Source organism: Taudactylus pleione, unplaced genomic scaffold (genome assembly GCF_031769625.1).
Source record: "Taudactylus pleione unplaced genomic scaffold, aTauple2 ptg000546l, whole genome shotgun sequence".
Taxonomy (NCBI): domain Eukaryota; kingdom Metazoa; phylum Chordata; class Amphibia; order Anura; family Myobatrachidae; genus Taudactylus; species Taudactylus pleione.
The window spans coordinates 852,649-868,174 of NW_028284948.1; the positions used below are offsets into that span (position 1 = coordinate 852,649).

The 15,526-nt window shown below is 44.0% G+C and overlaps 1 protein-coding gene across 2 annotated transcripts in view; it reads right to left on the reverse strand.

Annotated features, from left to right (window-relative positions):
- EXTL2 (exostosin like glycosyltransferase 2) overlaps nucleotides 1-15,526 on the reverse strand; it is a 59,176-nt gene that overhangs the window by 10,745 nt on the left and 32,905 nt on the right. The window contains exons 2-3 of one of the 2 annotated variants that reach the window (XM_088451303.1): nucleotides 3,750-3,802; nucleotides 1,223-1,632 (exon numbers count right to left, since the gene is read on the reverse strand). In XM_088451303.1, coding sequence (XP_088307429.1) covers nucleotides 1,223-1,632; nucleotides 3,750-3,754 — 415 coding nt within the window. In that variant the 5' untranslated portion in view covers nucleotides 3,755-3,802. Of the gene's footprint in view, nucleotides 1-1,222; nucleotides 1,636-3,749; nucleotides 3,803-15,526 lie in introns of both variants that reach the window. The other variant, XM_088451302.1, reaches the window with a different exon arrangement.

Here is a 15,526-nt window from a genome sequence, read left to right on the forward strand (position 1 = left end):
ATTTTAATATAACAAAGCCTGCACAGATCATAGTGATCTGTGCAGTGCATCTCCCAAATTCGCCTGCTCAGCAGGTCTATTGTTTGGGGCAGGTCCACTATCATTTCACGGTCAGGTTTTGGTCAAACCGACCAATAGTAAATCTGCAGATCCCATTCTGGTCTATGTTAAATAATTGATTGTTGGTCTTATGTTCTAAATTCAAGTTTTTGGTCTGTTTTCCATTGGTTTTGACATTAGTAAATGGTTGGTTTGCAAGACCGACGGTAAAATCATCCAAAACCAACCATTAGTAGATACACCCCATACAGAAATACAGTTTTGTGCAGAGTAGATACCCGACGGTAATCCGTGATATTATTATAAAGAGATGATGAATAAGGGGAAAGAATTGTAGTAATGGCAGTGCCGCCGAGACATTGGGCTGACCTGGGTTCTCCAGGGCGCGGCCATTGGAGGGGGAGTAGATACATATGGTAATAGCAGTGGCGTCCCTCCACTGTGTGACACATGGCGCGGTGAACAGTGTAGTGCATGCCATAAAAAGGGGGCGTGGCCTTGAGGGTAGGTGCGAGCCCCCCATTTTAGTCTCTTCGAGGGATCCCGGAGGTGCGGACTGCCCCCGGGGACCAGTGTATTTGCAGTGCCGGATCCCTCACTGTGTCAGGAGCAGAGTGCTGCATATAATGCTACAGTGCAGCTCCCGGCTCCTGTCACTAAGGGGAAGCCGGCACTTTGGTGTCACCCCTCAGCGGGTGACACCTGGATGCGGCCTGCACCCTACTGAGTAATAGGACAGGATCGCAGTTGGCATCTTGTGTGCATATGGGGGGCGGAGGGTGTACTGGGCCAATAAGCAGCTGCCCCCATCGGCCACTTCGATTACAGATGACTGAATTTCAGCGTAAATAATGAAGAACAAATGTACAGACATAACCGCAGTACCACATCCATTACAATTTACTAGGCACTATGTTGCTGGGATTGTATATGGACACTGTGCAATTTATATGTGACATGTTAATGTAATATTGGAGTTTTGTAAAAGCTGAATGCAGTTTGATGTCTGCTCTCCCATGCATTTGACTTTGTATCATTTGACATTAGTTGTCCATTAACGTTTTAATTTCTATCAAATATTTGTGGTTTTCTCCAGTACAAATTGCAAAGCTTCCTGAGAAGTAGAATTAGGGGGATACATGATATTACACCTAATACTCACCCTGGGTTTCTATCTCTGGAAAGTTCTGCAGTCTGTTCCTCATTAGATTACCACTTTGTTTCTTGAAGTAGACGGGCACGGGATGGGGCCCCAGATTCTCCCATAACTCTTGCGGAGTGTCCTCTCCCACATTATTCCACACTACAATCACGCAGTGAAGCTGTGTCATGGCCTGGTAATGGTTCAACATTTTGAGCAACAAATCAGTCCTGTTATAAGTTTGCATTATGAGAGTGAAGGAGCTTATGGGAGAGGAAATGGGGAGAGACATTTCCCGTCGGACACCCAATATTGGATCTTCATGTGCAGTTGGGAGCAGAGCAGCAAGGGCACCAAGGAGGAAGAGGAGAAGAAGAAGGAAAGCACAGGACGCACGGAGCATCTTCATCCGAAACGCCTTTCCTAAAAATCTGCTTAAAAGCAAAAAAAAAAAAAAGATACTATAATTAGAATAAGAAAACAACAGCTCTAGTCAGGTGCTCATTATTTTCTGGATCCACAAATAAAACAATCACATAATGCCTTGAAAAAAAAGGTTCCAAAACTCAGCCTATACAGTCCAGGTTTTAAGGATATCCATGCTTGAGCACAGATGGTTAAATCAAATTGACTGATGTACAAATAAAGTGCTTTTAAGTGCAAAATAACCTGCGCTCAAGCATGGATATCCTTAAAACATGGACTGTAATGGTGGCGTTTGGGAACCCCTGCCTTAACCTGTGAATAACTATTAAGTTGATATGAGCAATCACTATTTTGTATTGCTGTTCTGAGGCATGAATGGGACCGGCAATGGGATGGTGTGCTGGTTCCTGTAGTGTTATTTGGAGGTTTCTGGGGTACCTCCTAGGTGAGTTGGCTCTCAGCTTAAATATATTTATGTATGTGCTGTCAGGGCTGCCATCAGAGGGAGATTTCCAGGACTAGAGTCCCATGCCCGAGCACTTGGGGGGCCCGCCTGACACCTGCTACTGCCACCTGCCCACTACTAACCCCTTGGCCCACAGTTGCAGACAGTCACAGCCAGTCCTGGTGGTGGGGGCCAGGTCACTCCTATCAGTACCCTGTGGCCGTCTGCGCCAAGTGCCCACTACTATTCACCCAGACGGGCCTCGCCGCACAATACAGTAAATGACTCACCCAGCCACGCTGCCCTCCCGCATTGGTCGGCTTAACCACTGCCCTGCCCACAAAGTTTTTCTGTAAACACTATGCAGGTGTGGCGTGACATCATGATGTCACGCCGCTGAATGAGAGGGAGGATGCGCGGAGGGTGGGTAATGTGAGGAGCTGGCGTCCAGAGCATACAGTCCAGAAGAAGGAGCGAGATAAGTAAGTTGAGTGTATGTCCTTTCTCCCAGACCCGGGCCAGGCCATTGATTGTCTCCACTGCCTGACTGAATACACAATCAGAGGGTCTGATTCAGAGCCGGACGCTATTTGCGCTCGCTCGTTCAGAAAAAGGGGGTGGCTATTCAAATGAACCGTTCGCTCTTTGCGGTCTGTTCACGCCTATAAGTCTGAACGAGCGAATAAAACTTGTGGTCGTAATTTTGAAAAAGACGCCCCCTGGCCGCTCGCACCATACGTCATGTCCGCTATTTATTTGATTAATCGAGTACATCGAACAGCGTATGAACTGCTCGCTATTCTTGTGGCTGGTTTTTCCTACCGCTATATTCCGAGCAGTTCTGACTTTAAAACAACCAAGTGACGTGGCCAATGACGCTGCTGTTTTAATTATGCACACCCTTAAAACGCCCGTTTTGACCTTTAAGCACGCCTGCGTTCTGAATTCCACTCCCCGTTTTCAAGAACCTTCCCCTGTTACCACCCACATACGCCTCCTCCTGTCACTCAAAATAGCAGGCATTCGCTATATAGCGAACAAACGTTTTTCGGCCGCACTGGTTTGCGCATGCGTATTACAAACCGTACGCATGTGCAGATGTGCGAACATCGCTCGGAACGAGCGAACGGCCGCTTACGAGCGGCTCTGAATGAGACCCAGAGCATGATGGAGCTGAGTCTGGGAGAACCAGACTGTCCTTGCTCCTAGTGCTCCATGGAATTCTCCTCTCCCATGTTGGCAGGCTCCAGGGGGGTTGTGGGGGTGGACCTGCCTATTTTGTCAGCTCGGCCCCACAATTTCTGATGGCAGCTGGTGTACTGTTATCATGTGGCACAACAGTATGCAATTATGACCCAGAGTGCAGTGCACGGCACTGCAAATATATGCAACAAAGACCTCTGAATTTCTATTATCTTGTAGTATTCAAGCCTTTCTGCTGGTTCTTTTGCAGTGTGCTGGAGGGATTTTTTTTTTTATTCTTTTTTTTTTCTGTAATGTCACATTACCATGCACATCTGTGAGGAAAAATAAGAGAAGATACTTAGCCATGGAGTGCTTTCATGACCGTCCTAGAGGCGCTCCATGACATATTGCCAAGAGTTAAATCACCCCCTTTATGCCTTCCTTGGCCCTAATTTATGCAGAGATGCTAACGCAGGCAGCTGTTAATCATACCTCATATCCTTTAGACAGTTCCTCTAGCAGCAGAAGTTCTCAATGAGACATTGCTAGAATAGAAGAATATGTATAGCTCTTAGGGTCTATGATTAGGGCTCCATTAATTTAAAAAAATATATATATACAATTATACACAAGCACATAGATGTGAAGGGTTTAAACATTTTAATGGTTTATAAGAACAGGAGATATTTGAGATAAGTGAATACAGGGGAAGACTTTGCAAACCACATCGCCTCCAAACAATCTGAACAACGGAATCAGTTGGCAGCATGCTAAGTGTGTGACTGCATCATAACCGGCGTGCTTAGTATGTCTGCACCAGGGGCGTATCTATAATGGGTGCAGGGTGTGCGGGGAACACAGGCCCCTGGGTCCAGGGGGACCCCGCACCGCACACCCTGCACCCATAATATTACTTACCTCTCCGGAGTCCCACGTCGGCGCGGGGGTCCGACGTTGTAAAACGACTGGAAAATGGGTGCGTCGGCCATTTTCCCGCCGTTTGCGCATGCGCAGTACAGGGAAAATGACCGCTGCAGCCATTTTCCCGGTGACCTGTGCATTCATTATAGACTCTTGGCACACTCTAGTGCCCAGAGTCTATAACTCCGGCACTGGCCGCGCACAGCTCAGTGCGCTGCCGGCTGGAGAGGAGGGGGCCCGTGTCAGAGACTGCACACGGGCCCCCTCCTCTCTAGAAACGCCCCTGGTCTGCACTCACACACTCATCAAGTAACACTTATGTTTGATGGGAGTGACGGATCTTTCTTACAGATATATGCACACGGGATTAAATATATACACATACACACACATACATAGTGGGGATGTGCAGGCTCGGTTCTACTCGGTTCCGTTCGTTTTTTTTTACCGAATCTTATTGGGTATCAGCTGTCACGAGCTTTGGATAGCCAATAAGATTCGGTAAAAAAAACCGAACGGAACCGAGTAGAACCGAGCCTGCACATACATACATATATAGAAAATAGATTGATGGTCTCGCGCAACTTAAGTAAATGTTAGGGACTCTAAAAGATGGTTTGCTGCTGCTCTGGAGGATGCCTGACCTCATCCCGTGAAAGACAATGTATAAGTATTTACCAGGTGCTGCGCACAACCTCTATACTAAATGATATATAATTTTGAATACAGATGAATGTGAGTAGGCAGAAAATATTATAGAAAGGTATTTATTGAGAGACTACAATTGTTATTGTTAAATAGATTACAGTGTATTAGTGTGTCTGGTACACATACGTGAAAAAAGTATAGGTGTACCCACACTGCACAACCTATCCCCTTCTGGAATAGTGTAGTACTTCAATTTCCAACGTAAAAAACTGCTGCCAAACTTGCATGGATAGCCAAGATCAATAAACAATGAATAGAAGAAACCAAGGAAAAAAGAAAAAAAGAAAATAATGGGTTTAGCAAACTGATTAAATGAATAAGTCACCTGTGCCGTATGAACCACCAATATCGGTACACATGTGAGTGTATATAGATGACAAAAATCTGGGTGGGAGAGATATACAGCGGCGTCCCGCTGATCTCAATTTCAGTACCTTGAGTAATGTTCCAAACATGATGTAAATGTTGCCCGGGGTGACTCTTCTTGCGATACGGGGACAACTAGCTTGAGCCGGCAGCGGGGATCACTCTGAGCTGCGGTGCACTATTCTGCACGAGCACGGACACTGCCCCTGTGACCAGGGACAGGGCCGGGGATCGTGCTTGAGTGCACCAGCAAGCGAGGGAGGTACCGTCGGTCCTGGCTCTGATCAGGCCGGGGGCCGTGGACGCTACCCTAGGCAGAGGATACTCACCCGGATGGGCTAAGCTGACTGTCCGTCTTCCTCCTCCGTTGCGAGCTCGTGACGGTCTTTCCTTCCTTGCCGGTGGTGGATGTTAGTTGATGCGGTTGTGGGTGGATATGGGTGGTTCGGCACAAAGGTGAGGGGTGATCAGGGTGTCTGACTCCAACGCGTTTCGACCTTTCCCATACAGGTACTTCTGTGGTGTTGGATAAATTAATCCCTGCTAATTCATATCTCTGCTTTGCGTTCAAATAGTACCAGTCCTGCATGGAGTTAATCCTATTGATGTATGCGGACCCAATTTATCTGTAATTATTCTAATTCCCTAAATGTTCTTATTGAGAAATATCTAATATATATATACAGTCAGGTCCATAAATATTGGGACATTGACAGAATTTTCATATTTTGCCCTCTATTCACCACCACAATGGCTTTGAAATGAAACAAACAAGATGTGCTTTAACTGCAGACTTTCAGATTTAATTTGAGGGTAATTACATCCAAATCAGGTGAACGGTGTAGGAATTACAACGGTTTCTATATGTGCCTCCCACTTTTTAAGGGGCCAAAAGTAATGGGATAAACTAAACAATCCTAAATATAACTTTCACTTTTTAATACTTTATTGCAAAACCTTTGCAGGCAATCACAGCCTGAAGTATGGAACGCATAGACATCACCAGACGCTGGGTTTCATCCCTGGTGATGCTCTGCCAGGCCTCTACTGCAAATGTCTTCAGTTCCTGCTTGTTCTTGGGGTATTTTCCCTTCAGTTTTGTCTTCATCAAGTGAAATGCATGCTCAATCGGATTCCGGTCAGGGGATTGACTTGGCCATTCCACTTTTTAGCCTTAAAAAACTCTTTGGTTGCTTTTGCAGTATGCTTCGGGTCATTGTCCATCTGCACTGTGAAGCACCTTCAAATGAGTTCTGAAGCATTTGACTGAATATGAGCATATAATATTGTCCGAAACACTTCAGAATTCATTCTGCTGCTTTTGTCAGCAGTAACATCATCAATAAATACAAGGGAACCAGTTCCATTGGCAGCCATACATGCCCACGCCATGACACTACCACCACCATGCTTCACTGATGAGGTGGTATGTTTTGGATCATGAGCAGTTCCTTTCCTTCTCCATACTCTTCTCTTCCCATCACTCTGGTACAAGTTGATCTTTGTCTCATCTGTCCATAGGATGTTGTTCCAGAACTGTAATGGCTTTTTTAGATGTTGTTTGGCAAACTCTAATCTGGCCCTCCTTTTTTTGTGGCTCACCAATGGTTTACATCTTGTGGTGAGCCCTCTATATTCACTCTTGTGAAGACTTCTTTTGATTGTTGACTTTGACACATATACACCTACCTCCTGGAGAGTTTTCTTGATTTGGCCAACTGTTGTGAAGGGGTTTTTCTTCACCAGGGAAATAATTCTTCTGTCATCCACCACAGTTGTTTTCCGTGGTCTTCAGGGTCTTTTGGTGTTGATGAGCTCTCCAATGCTTTCTTTCTTTTTAAAAATGTTGCAAACAGCTGATTTGGCCACACCTAATGTTTTTGCTATCTCTCTGATGTGTTTGTTTTGATTTTTTAGCCTAATGATGGCTTGCTTCACTGATAGTGACAGCTCTTTGGATCTCAAATTGAGAGTCGACAGCAACTGATTCCAAATGCAAATGTCACACCTAGAATCAACTCCAGACCTTTTACCGGCTTAATTGATAATGAAATAACGAGGGAATAGCCAACACCTGTCCATAAAATAGCTTTTGAGTTGATCGTCCCATTACTTTTGGCCCCTTAAAAAGTGGGAGGCACATATAGAAACCGTTGTAATTCCTACACCGTTCTCCTGATTTGGATGTAATTACCCTCAAATTAAATCTGAAAGTCTGCAGTTAAAGCACATCTTGTTTGTTTCATTTCAAAGCCATTGTGGTGGTGAACAGAGGCCAAAATATGAAAATTCTGTCAATGTCCCAATATTTATGGACCTGACTGTATATTACTTTTTTTTCAATAAGAAAATTTAGGGAATTAGAATTAATTCATCCAACACCACAGAAGTACCTGTATGGGAATCGCATCCATGACATGGCTTCAACATAACCTATATGTAACATATCAATCCACAGCTTAAGCGGTTCATGTTTCCAAGTTACCGTTTATTATGCCCAATGAACTCCACCTTTGAGAGTATGTTGGAAAGGAGGAAATTAACTACCCTATCCACGAATACAAGTAAGCGTAAGACTTCTGACTAATCACCATAGTAACCTGGGTAAACACAAGCCGTTCATATACCACAGTAATTTTAATCCAATCAGAACATGATGATGTCATTTCACTAACCAACCACAAGGAAGACAGCGACATTTAAGATCCATGAACTTCACAGACTGACTATATGCTCCCAGAGGAAGACCGAACAGGTCAAAACGCGTTGGTGTCGGACACCCTGATCACCCCTCACCTTTGTGCCGAACCACCCATATCCACCCACCACCGCATCAACTAACATCCACCACCGGCAAGGAAAGAAAGACCGTCACGATCTCGCAACGGAGGAGTAAGACGGACAGTCAGCTGAGCCCATCCGGGTGAGTATCCTCTGCCTAGGGTATCGTCCACAGCCCCCGGCCTGATCAGAGCCAGGACCGTCGGCACCTCCCTCGCTTGCTGGAGCACTCGAGCACAATCCCCGGGCCCTGTCCCTGATCACAGGGGCAGTGTCCGTGCTCGTGCAGAATATTATATTTAATCCTCATATATACAAATATCGTCTCACAAATGTCGTCTCAACGTTTCGCTCCTAGATGGACCTTCTTCAGGAGATATAGGCCCTCATTCAGAGCCGCTCGCAATTAACGCTCGCTCGTTCATAAAAAGGGGGTGGCTATTCAAATGAACCGTTCGCTCTTTGCGGTCTGTTGCCGCCTCCATGTCTGAACGAGCGAGCAAAACATACGCTCGTTTATTTGATAAAAACGCCCCCTGGCCGCTCGCATCATACGTCATGTCCGCTATTTATTAGATTAATCGAGTACATCGAACAGCGTATGAACTGCTCGCTATTCTTGTGGTTGGTTTTTTCAACCACAATATTGCGAGCAGTTCTGACTATAAAATAACCCAGTGACGTGGTGAATGACGCTGCTGTATTAATTATGCACACCCATAAAACGCCCGCTTTGACCTTTAAGCACGCCTGCGTTCTGATCTCCACTCCCCCTTTTCAAGCACCTTCCCCTGTTACCACCCACATACGCCTCATTCTGTCACTCAAATTAGCAGGCACTCGCTATATAGCGAACAAACGATTTTCGGCCGCACTGACTGGTTCGCGCATGCGTACTAAAAACCGTACGCATGCGCGGATGTGCAAATATCGCTCGGAACGAGCGTACTGCCGCTTACGAGCGGCTCTGAATGAGGGCCATAGATCACAATTGTAAAGAGCAATGGAATATGCTGCGCTATATAAGAAACTGTTAATAAATAATAATATAGCAATACATCAAGTACATCAGTGAACAACCAGTCCTTTAGAGATCCTATATTGCAAGTAGTACTACCTCAATGGGTTGCTAAATACCCCAGTCAATCAAACAAAAGGCGCCAAATGCTCACAGATCACTTGCACCAATTAGTTAATCAAACAGATAGAGCTTACCTCATATTTGTCCATAAGCCCAGAACGGCAAGGCACATCACCAAATCCAATGCGCGAGCCGCACACGGAAGGAGCAGCGGAGGCAGCATGACGGCGCTTCCGACACATGGAGCGCACACATCATTTCCGCTAACCAAACTGTAACCAAGGTAACGGCATCACTGTGCATGACGCATCCTCACTGAGGATCACCGCCCATCGTGCGCCAGTCAGTGGCCGTAGTTATGGCAACATAGACGCCGGCATCACAACCAGTGCCACATCCTCAACAGAGGTTACCTCCCATAGTACATCAATCGATGGCCGTAATAGATACCGGCATAAGGCCAAGCAGGGTTCCACACATCGCCATGACAGGATCATATATATTAGACCTAAAAGATTAAATTAATTGGGCTCAATCAGAGCTATTGTACTGCAGTATAGCATTCCTGCTAGGCTGTTTTAGCAAAAAGCACCCTGCCCTCCAGAAGAAGGGCAAAAAGCGCCCTGCCCACACAGCCTGCGGGTGCCGTCTTCACCCGCAGGTCGCAGTGTCCCACGGGTGGAGAAATGTGCGGTGACCCGGTCACCGCCGGAGAATAGATGACGGGCGCATGCGCCCAGCATCTATTCTCCCTGTCTGCAGCGCTTGGGTGCTGCCTGGCGTGTCCATAAGTGCCGGGCACGCCCCCAAGAGTGACGAAAAGGGGACGCGTCTTATAGACACGCCCCCTTTTCAATGACCACGCCCCTTTTCGGACGCGACATAGGGATCAATCCTTATTAATACCATAATGTCATATTTTCAACAGAGAGCAAATGCAACTTTACTTACAAGTAACCACCTAATAATTAATCTAAATCTAATTGCCCCTTTTGTCCCTCTAAAGAGAAGAACAATACCTAAAACAAAACAAAATATCAACCACATAGAAAACATACAAAAATGAAAAAACATCAAATCCATAACATAAATATAAATGTATGATCAAAATACAAAAATTTAAAATAGAGTCTTAACACCACATGCTGGTGCTATCACCAGTGGGCCATTGATTAGTACACACAGATATGTTGTTATCGCAAAAAAATATTAAGCGGATTACCTTCATTGAGGCCATTAGGTGATGCAGTGCCAAAACAAAAAATCCATCTTCCTTCAAGCTTTTTTAGCAACAAACCACGATCACCACCACGTTTTAAAGGTGATACCCAATCGATGATGCGGCATCTCAGAGATGTAAGTTGATGGTCTAATAGCAAGAAGTGATGGGCTACTGGTTTAGCTGTCACGCCACTTGACAAAGCCTGTCTTATTGATGTACGGTGATTTGCCATTCTTTCACGGAACTTGCAGGTTGTCATCCCCACATAGGACAATCCACAGGGACATGTCAATAGGTATACCATGTGATCCAATTGGCATTGTAACTTGTACCGTATCCGAATTGGATTCCCATTCTGTGGATGTGGGAAGCTACATCCTGGGATCATCGAGCGACAGGAGGTGCATCCTGTGCATATAATGCAACCTGGCTTCTGCGTCATAAGCCAGGTATGATCACCAGGGATAGGGCCTCTATTTGGATGCATTAATAGTTGTTTCAAATTTCTACCGCGTCTATAGGCCATAATGGGAGGATCTTTGCATGCCAGCCCCAGGCTCCCATCTGTGGCTATGATTGGCCAGTGATCCTTAATTGAAGAGGCCACCTGTGAGGAAACATCATTGTACTGGGTCACAAAAATCATACGTTCCTTAGCCTTATTTATCTAAGTGGCCACTTTCTTGCATGCTCTGGTGAGGCAACCGTCAATAGTAGTTCGCTTATATCCCCTATCGAGGAACCGATCAAACATTTCACCCAACTGCTCCTCAGCCATCTCTGGATCCGTATTATTTCTTATAACTCATATAAACTGAGAGATCAGGAGGCTGTTCTTCAGGCTCAGTGGATGATTACTTGTTGCTTGTAATATAGTATTATGGTCTGTGTCCTTCCTATAGAGGGTCGCACTTAGCCTATTACTTAGGCGATTGATAGTGACATCAAGGAAGTTAACGGTATCATGATTGCAATGACCAGTCAGGCGCACCGTGCTGTCTAGGTGGTTTAGCTCATTCAACATAGACTTAAACCCCTCCTCGGTGCCCCTCCAAATCAAAAAATATCATTAATAAATCTATTGAAATAATTAATCCCGTCTCCAAACTTTGAAGTGATTATTTATTAAAATCAATTCAAGGAGCTCCGAAATGAACTCTATTGGTAACCCCAAAGTGCCTTTTTCTATTAGTTGAGACCACACTGCCAGAAGGCCTTCCACATGAGGGATAATGGAGACACATCAAGAGTCACCAATAAATCCTCCTCATGCAGATCAGTTAACAGTGAGATTTTGTCCAGGAAATCGCCCGTATCTCTTACATAGCTAGGCACCAAAGGGACGAGATCTTGCAGAAAATTATCCACAAAAACAGCTAATGGCTATAATAGGGAACCCCTGGCTGAAATGATTGGCCTGCCAGGGGGATCCACCAATGTTTTGTGGACCTTAGGGAGTGTGTAGATCACTGGGCAGACCAGAAATTCAACTTTTAAGAATGCAGCAATCTCCTCAGTCAACCACCCACAACTCACTGCCCTATTAATAACCACATCAATAATTCCCTTGATTTTAGGCATGGGATTACCATCACACTTTTGATACGTATTTTGATCCATTGATTGGCGTTTTATCTCACGATCATAATCAGATAAGTTCTGCAGAACAACCGCCCCGCCCCTTTTCCGCAGGGCGTATGACTATGGTTGTTCTGCAGAGACTTCAGAGCCTGCCTCAGCTCTAGAGTCAAATTACCACCTGTCCTCTTTGGTGCAAAAGAATGGGTATCCTGATGTATCGTCCTTTAAAAGGTGTGCATACTGGCATTTGACGATTGAGGATCAAATAAGCTGGGCTTACGCAAAGCTGAAATATTACACTCATCAATTGTTTGCTCCCTATTCATTGTGCCAACGTGCTCTCTTAGGCGCAGTTTGCGACCAAATTTAAACTGATCTACAGCCAAGTTAAAATTATCATGTCTAAAAGATGGCACAAATGACATACCCAGAGATAATAACGCTGATTCATGAATAGACAATTGATGATTTGACAAATTAAATATTAAATTCAACTCCTCCTGCGTCTGGTTCTTCTCCTTGTGCCCACCTCGCCTCGGATGGGGCCTATATGAGCTCCTACACCGGCGCCACCTTGTGCTCTTGGGACTGTGGCTAAAAAACCTCTAGGCGGGAGGGAGGTAGAAGCATCAGAATCAGACGCGGAGTGTGAAGAGGCAGATTCCAACTGTTCAGTATCCCTAGAGCGAGGAGCTCTGAGGAACCTTAGAGGGTTCACCCATCAGCCATCTGTACACCTGATGGGTCAAATAATCATTGGTGACCGTCCGTAATTTTTTCCTTTTAAACAAAATTAATTCGTCTTTAAAGGACTCCAACTGCAATCTTAATTTGTCACACCAATTGTCTGTTCGATCTGATCTTAGAGTAGGGATGTTGGCTTTTTCTAGGTCACTGATCTCTTGTCTAATTTTGACCAGTTCTAACCCCACCTCCTCAACCACTAATAAGATCAGATCAAGCGAACATTTGTTTTGTACGCCACACCATTTGCCACAAAATGAGGCACTAGTCCGACCTATGGTGGGCGCATTTGCAATCCTAAAACCTCGTGGAATTCGTTTGGACCTATGATACTCGGACAAAAACTGTCCATGCAATGTCAATTCTGTCTCTCTCCGCTTTAAGCGAAATAGCCTATGGTAAATATCAATTGGTTTTTCAGCTGGTAAGTTCCCAAATTCTAAATGATCAAAGTATATTTTATCAGCATCATCGTCAGTGAGTGATACCAGGCCATACTCTGCCGCCTGCAATAGGCCTTCATCAAAGGCAATGTGTTGCGCTTGAGACATTTAAAGCGACAAAAAAGATTATAAATAAATTAATAAATACTAAATAGTCTACCCAAACCATGGTTAAATAATAATGCAAACTGCACAAAAAATACTCATAATGTAAACATAAAAAAGGGGGGAGGGAGGAGGGGGCACTGAGAAAGAAGATCAATACACTCTCAAAACAAGGAAGAAAAACTTTAGAAAAAAACTCATATTGCACATCAGGAAAAAGGAAATAATCCACACATTGCGCAGGGGAATAAACAGAGAAAACATAGGACCACCACAGGATATATTCCAACAGCAGTCTATATGGGTGTCAGGCCAAAGAGCAATGTCCCAAAAAGGAAATTGATCCCAAAATATAATTATCCACGGCCGCACTCACATCATCCCGATCTTGCAATGTAGAGGGGTGTCACCCATGACGTTCACATGGAAAGTCCATAATATAGAAAAAATGAGGGGCACTCACCAGCTTTCGGCACATACAAGTATCAAATTTTAATCCTCACAGATACAAATATCGTCTCACAAATGTTGTCTCAACGTTTTGCTCCTAGATGGACCTTCTTCAGGAGATATAGCAATACATCAAGTACATCAGTGAACAACCAATCCTTAAGAGATCCTATATTGCACTGAGTACTACCCCAATAGGTCTCTAAATACCCCAGTCAATCAAACAAAAGGTGCCAAATGCTCACAGATCACCTGTAGCAATTAGTGTGTGTATATATATATATATATATATATACACATATATATACTACACTCACATATACTACATACATACACATCAATGGAAAATCACTACCTCTGAGGAAAGGGCCAGTGTATCTGAGGCCGAGAAACGAGTTAGGTTCTCTCACTCAGGATTGCCTTTATTCACAGAAGTGTCCATGTGAAACTTATTTGCAACACGCAAAATGGATTTTTAGCTCCGGAGCACCACACCGCGATATTACATGGACAGCGGTGATGACCAACTTCATTATAGCTGTACCCTGACTCATAGCTTACCAGAGCGGACTACACCTTGCGGCTAGAAATGCCTTTCTCGGCCGGGACCAATTATTCTTAGACACATCACAGTGTCCTACGCCACGCCGCTCATACAAACTGCCATTGAGTAGGTAAGCCACAACAATTATTATAGACTATCCCATAGTGGGATTTATACATGCATCTAAATCACTATCTCTGCTGATATATCATGATGATTTAGCTCTACTACAAACAACTTTACTTATATAGAGACTTTTGCGCATTGGAGACATGTATTAACAATATCTGCACTGTGGTATCTCTGTCTGTGGACATTAAAACACAGAAGAAAGCATATCACTAAGCTTATGTTACTCACCTATACATATAATTTTTAATTGCATTCAACTGTCTATCTCCTTTGTTTATAATTATTTTTCTTTCTCATTTTGCCGTTTATTATATGTATATCATTTAGGTCGATACTATTACACAAATATTTTTATATCTATTAAATTAAGTGACATTGGTCACCCTCTCTCTATATTATAAGATTTTTTATTCAATTTTGATTGCTATTCAAGCGCTCCCACATCCTCGTGTTTCAGTATATATGTTATATATCATTGGGACAAGCCATTCCCATAGTGGTGAGCTGCTTCTTTAGAATCACTCCCAGTCACAGTTTTCTGGAGCGCCTAAATTGATTTTAATCTTTAATGTATATTGGAAGATTTTTCCTAGGAGGGCACCAGCGCAGCACACATACTACAGGAACGAGTGCTGGGAGTCTGGAAGTTCCTTATATTAGGTGCTATATATAGAGCACCTATTTCATTCACTGGAGTACATATAGCCTCAAAAGGGAACTATGGCTCCATTTCAAATTCAAAGCATAGGGTGTAGCATATTGCAGAGGTCTTGAGGAAGGGCCAACCTTTGACTGTCCAAGCTACTTTCATGTGCATTGTTTCACCTGAATACATAGTAATGCCTATTTACTCTGGTATGCATTACTTATATCTATTTACGCACAATCCCTTTTCTTTTTTTCTTTTATATATCCCTCACGTCCCTCCCTATCCCAATATATTTAAATGTAGAGCACTATTGTGATTTTCGTTTAAATATGGGATTTTAGCAACTGGGAGACAATATTTTGATAAACTAAAGAGAAAGTGGAGAAGCTTCCATGGCTACCCATTAGCCAAGAAAGAGATCAACTAAAGAGATAGCTCTTACAATCATTGTTTTGGTACGTACTTTAATATTTACTTTGTGCTTATTCCAATATCCACACTATTAAATGCTCGATAGAAAGAGTGAAAAAGTAAGGAATAAA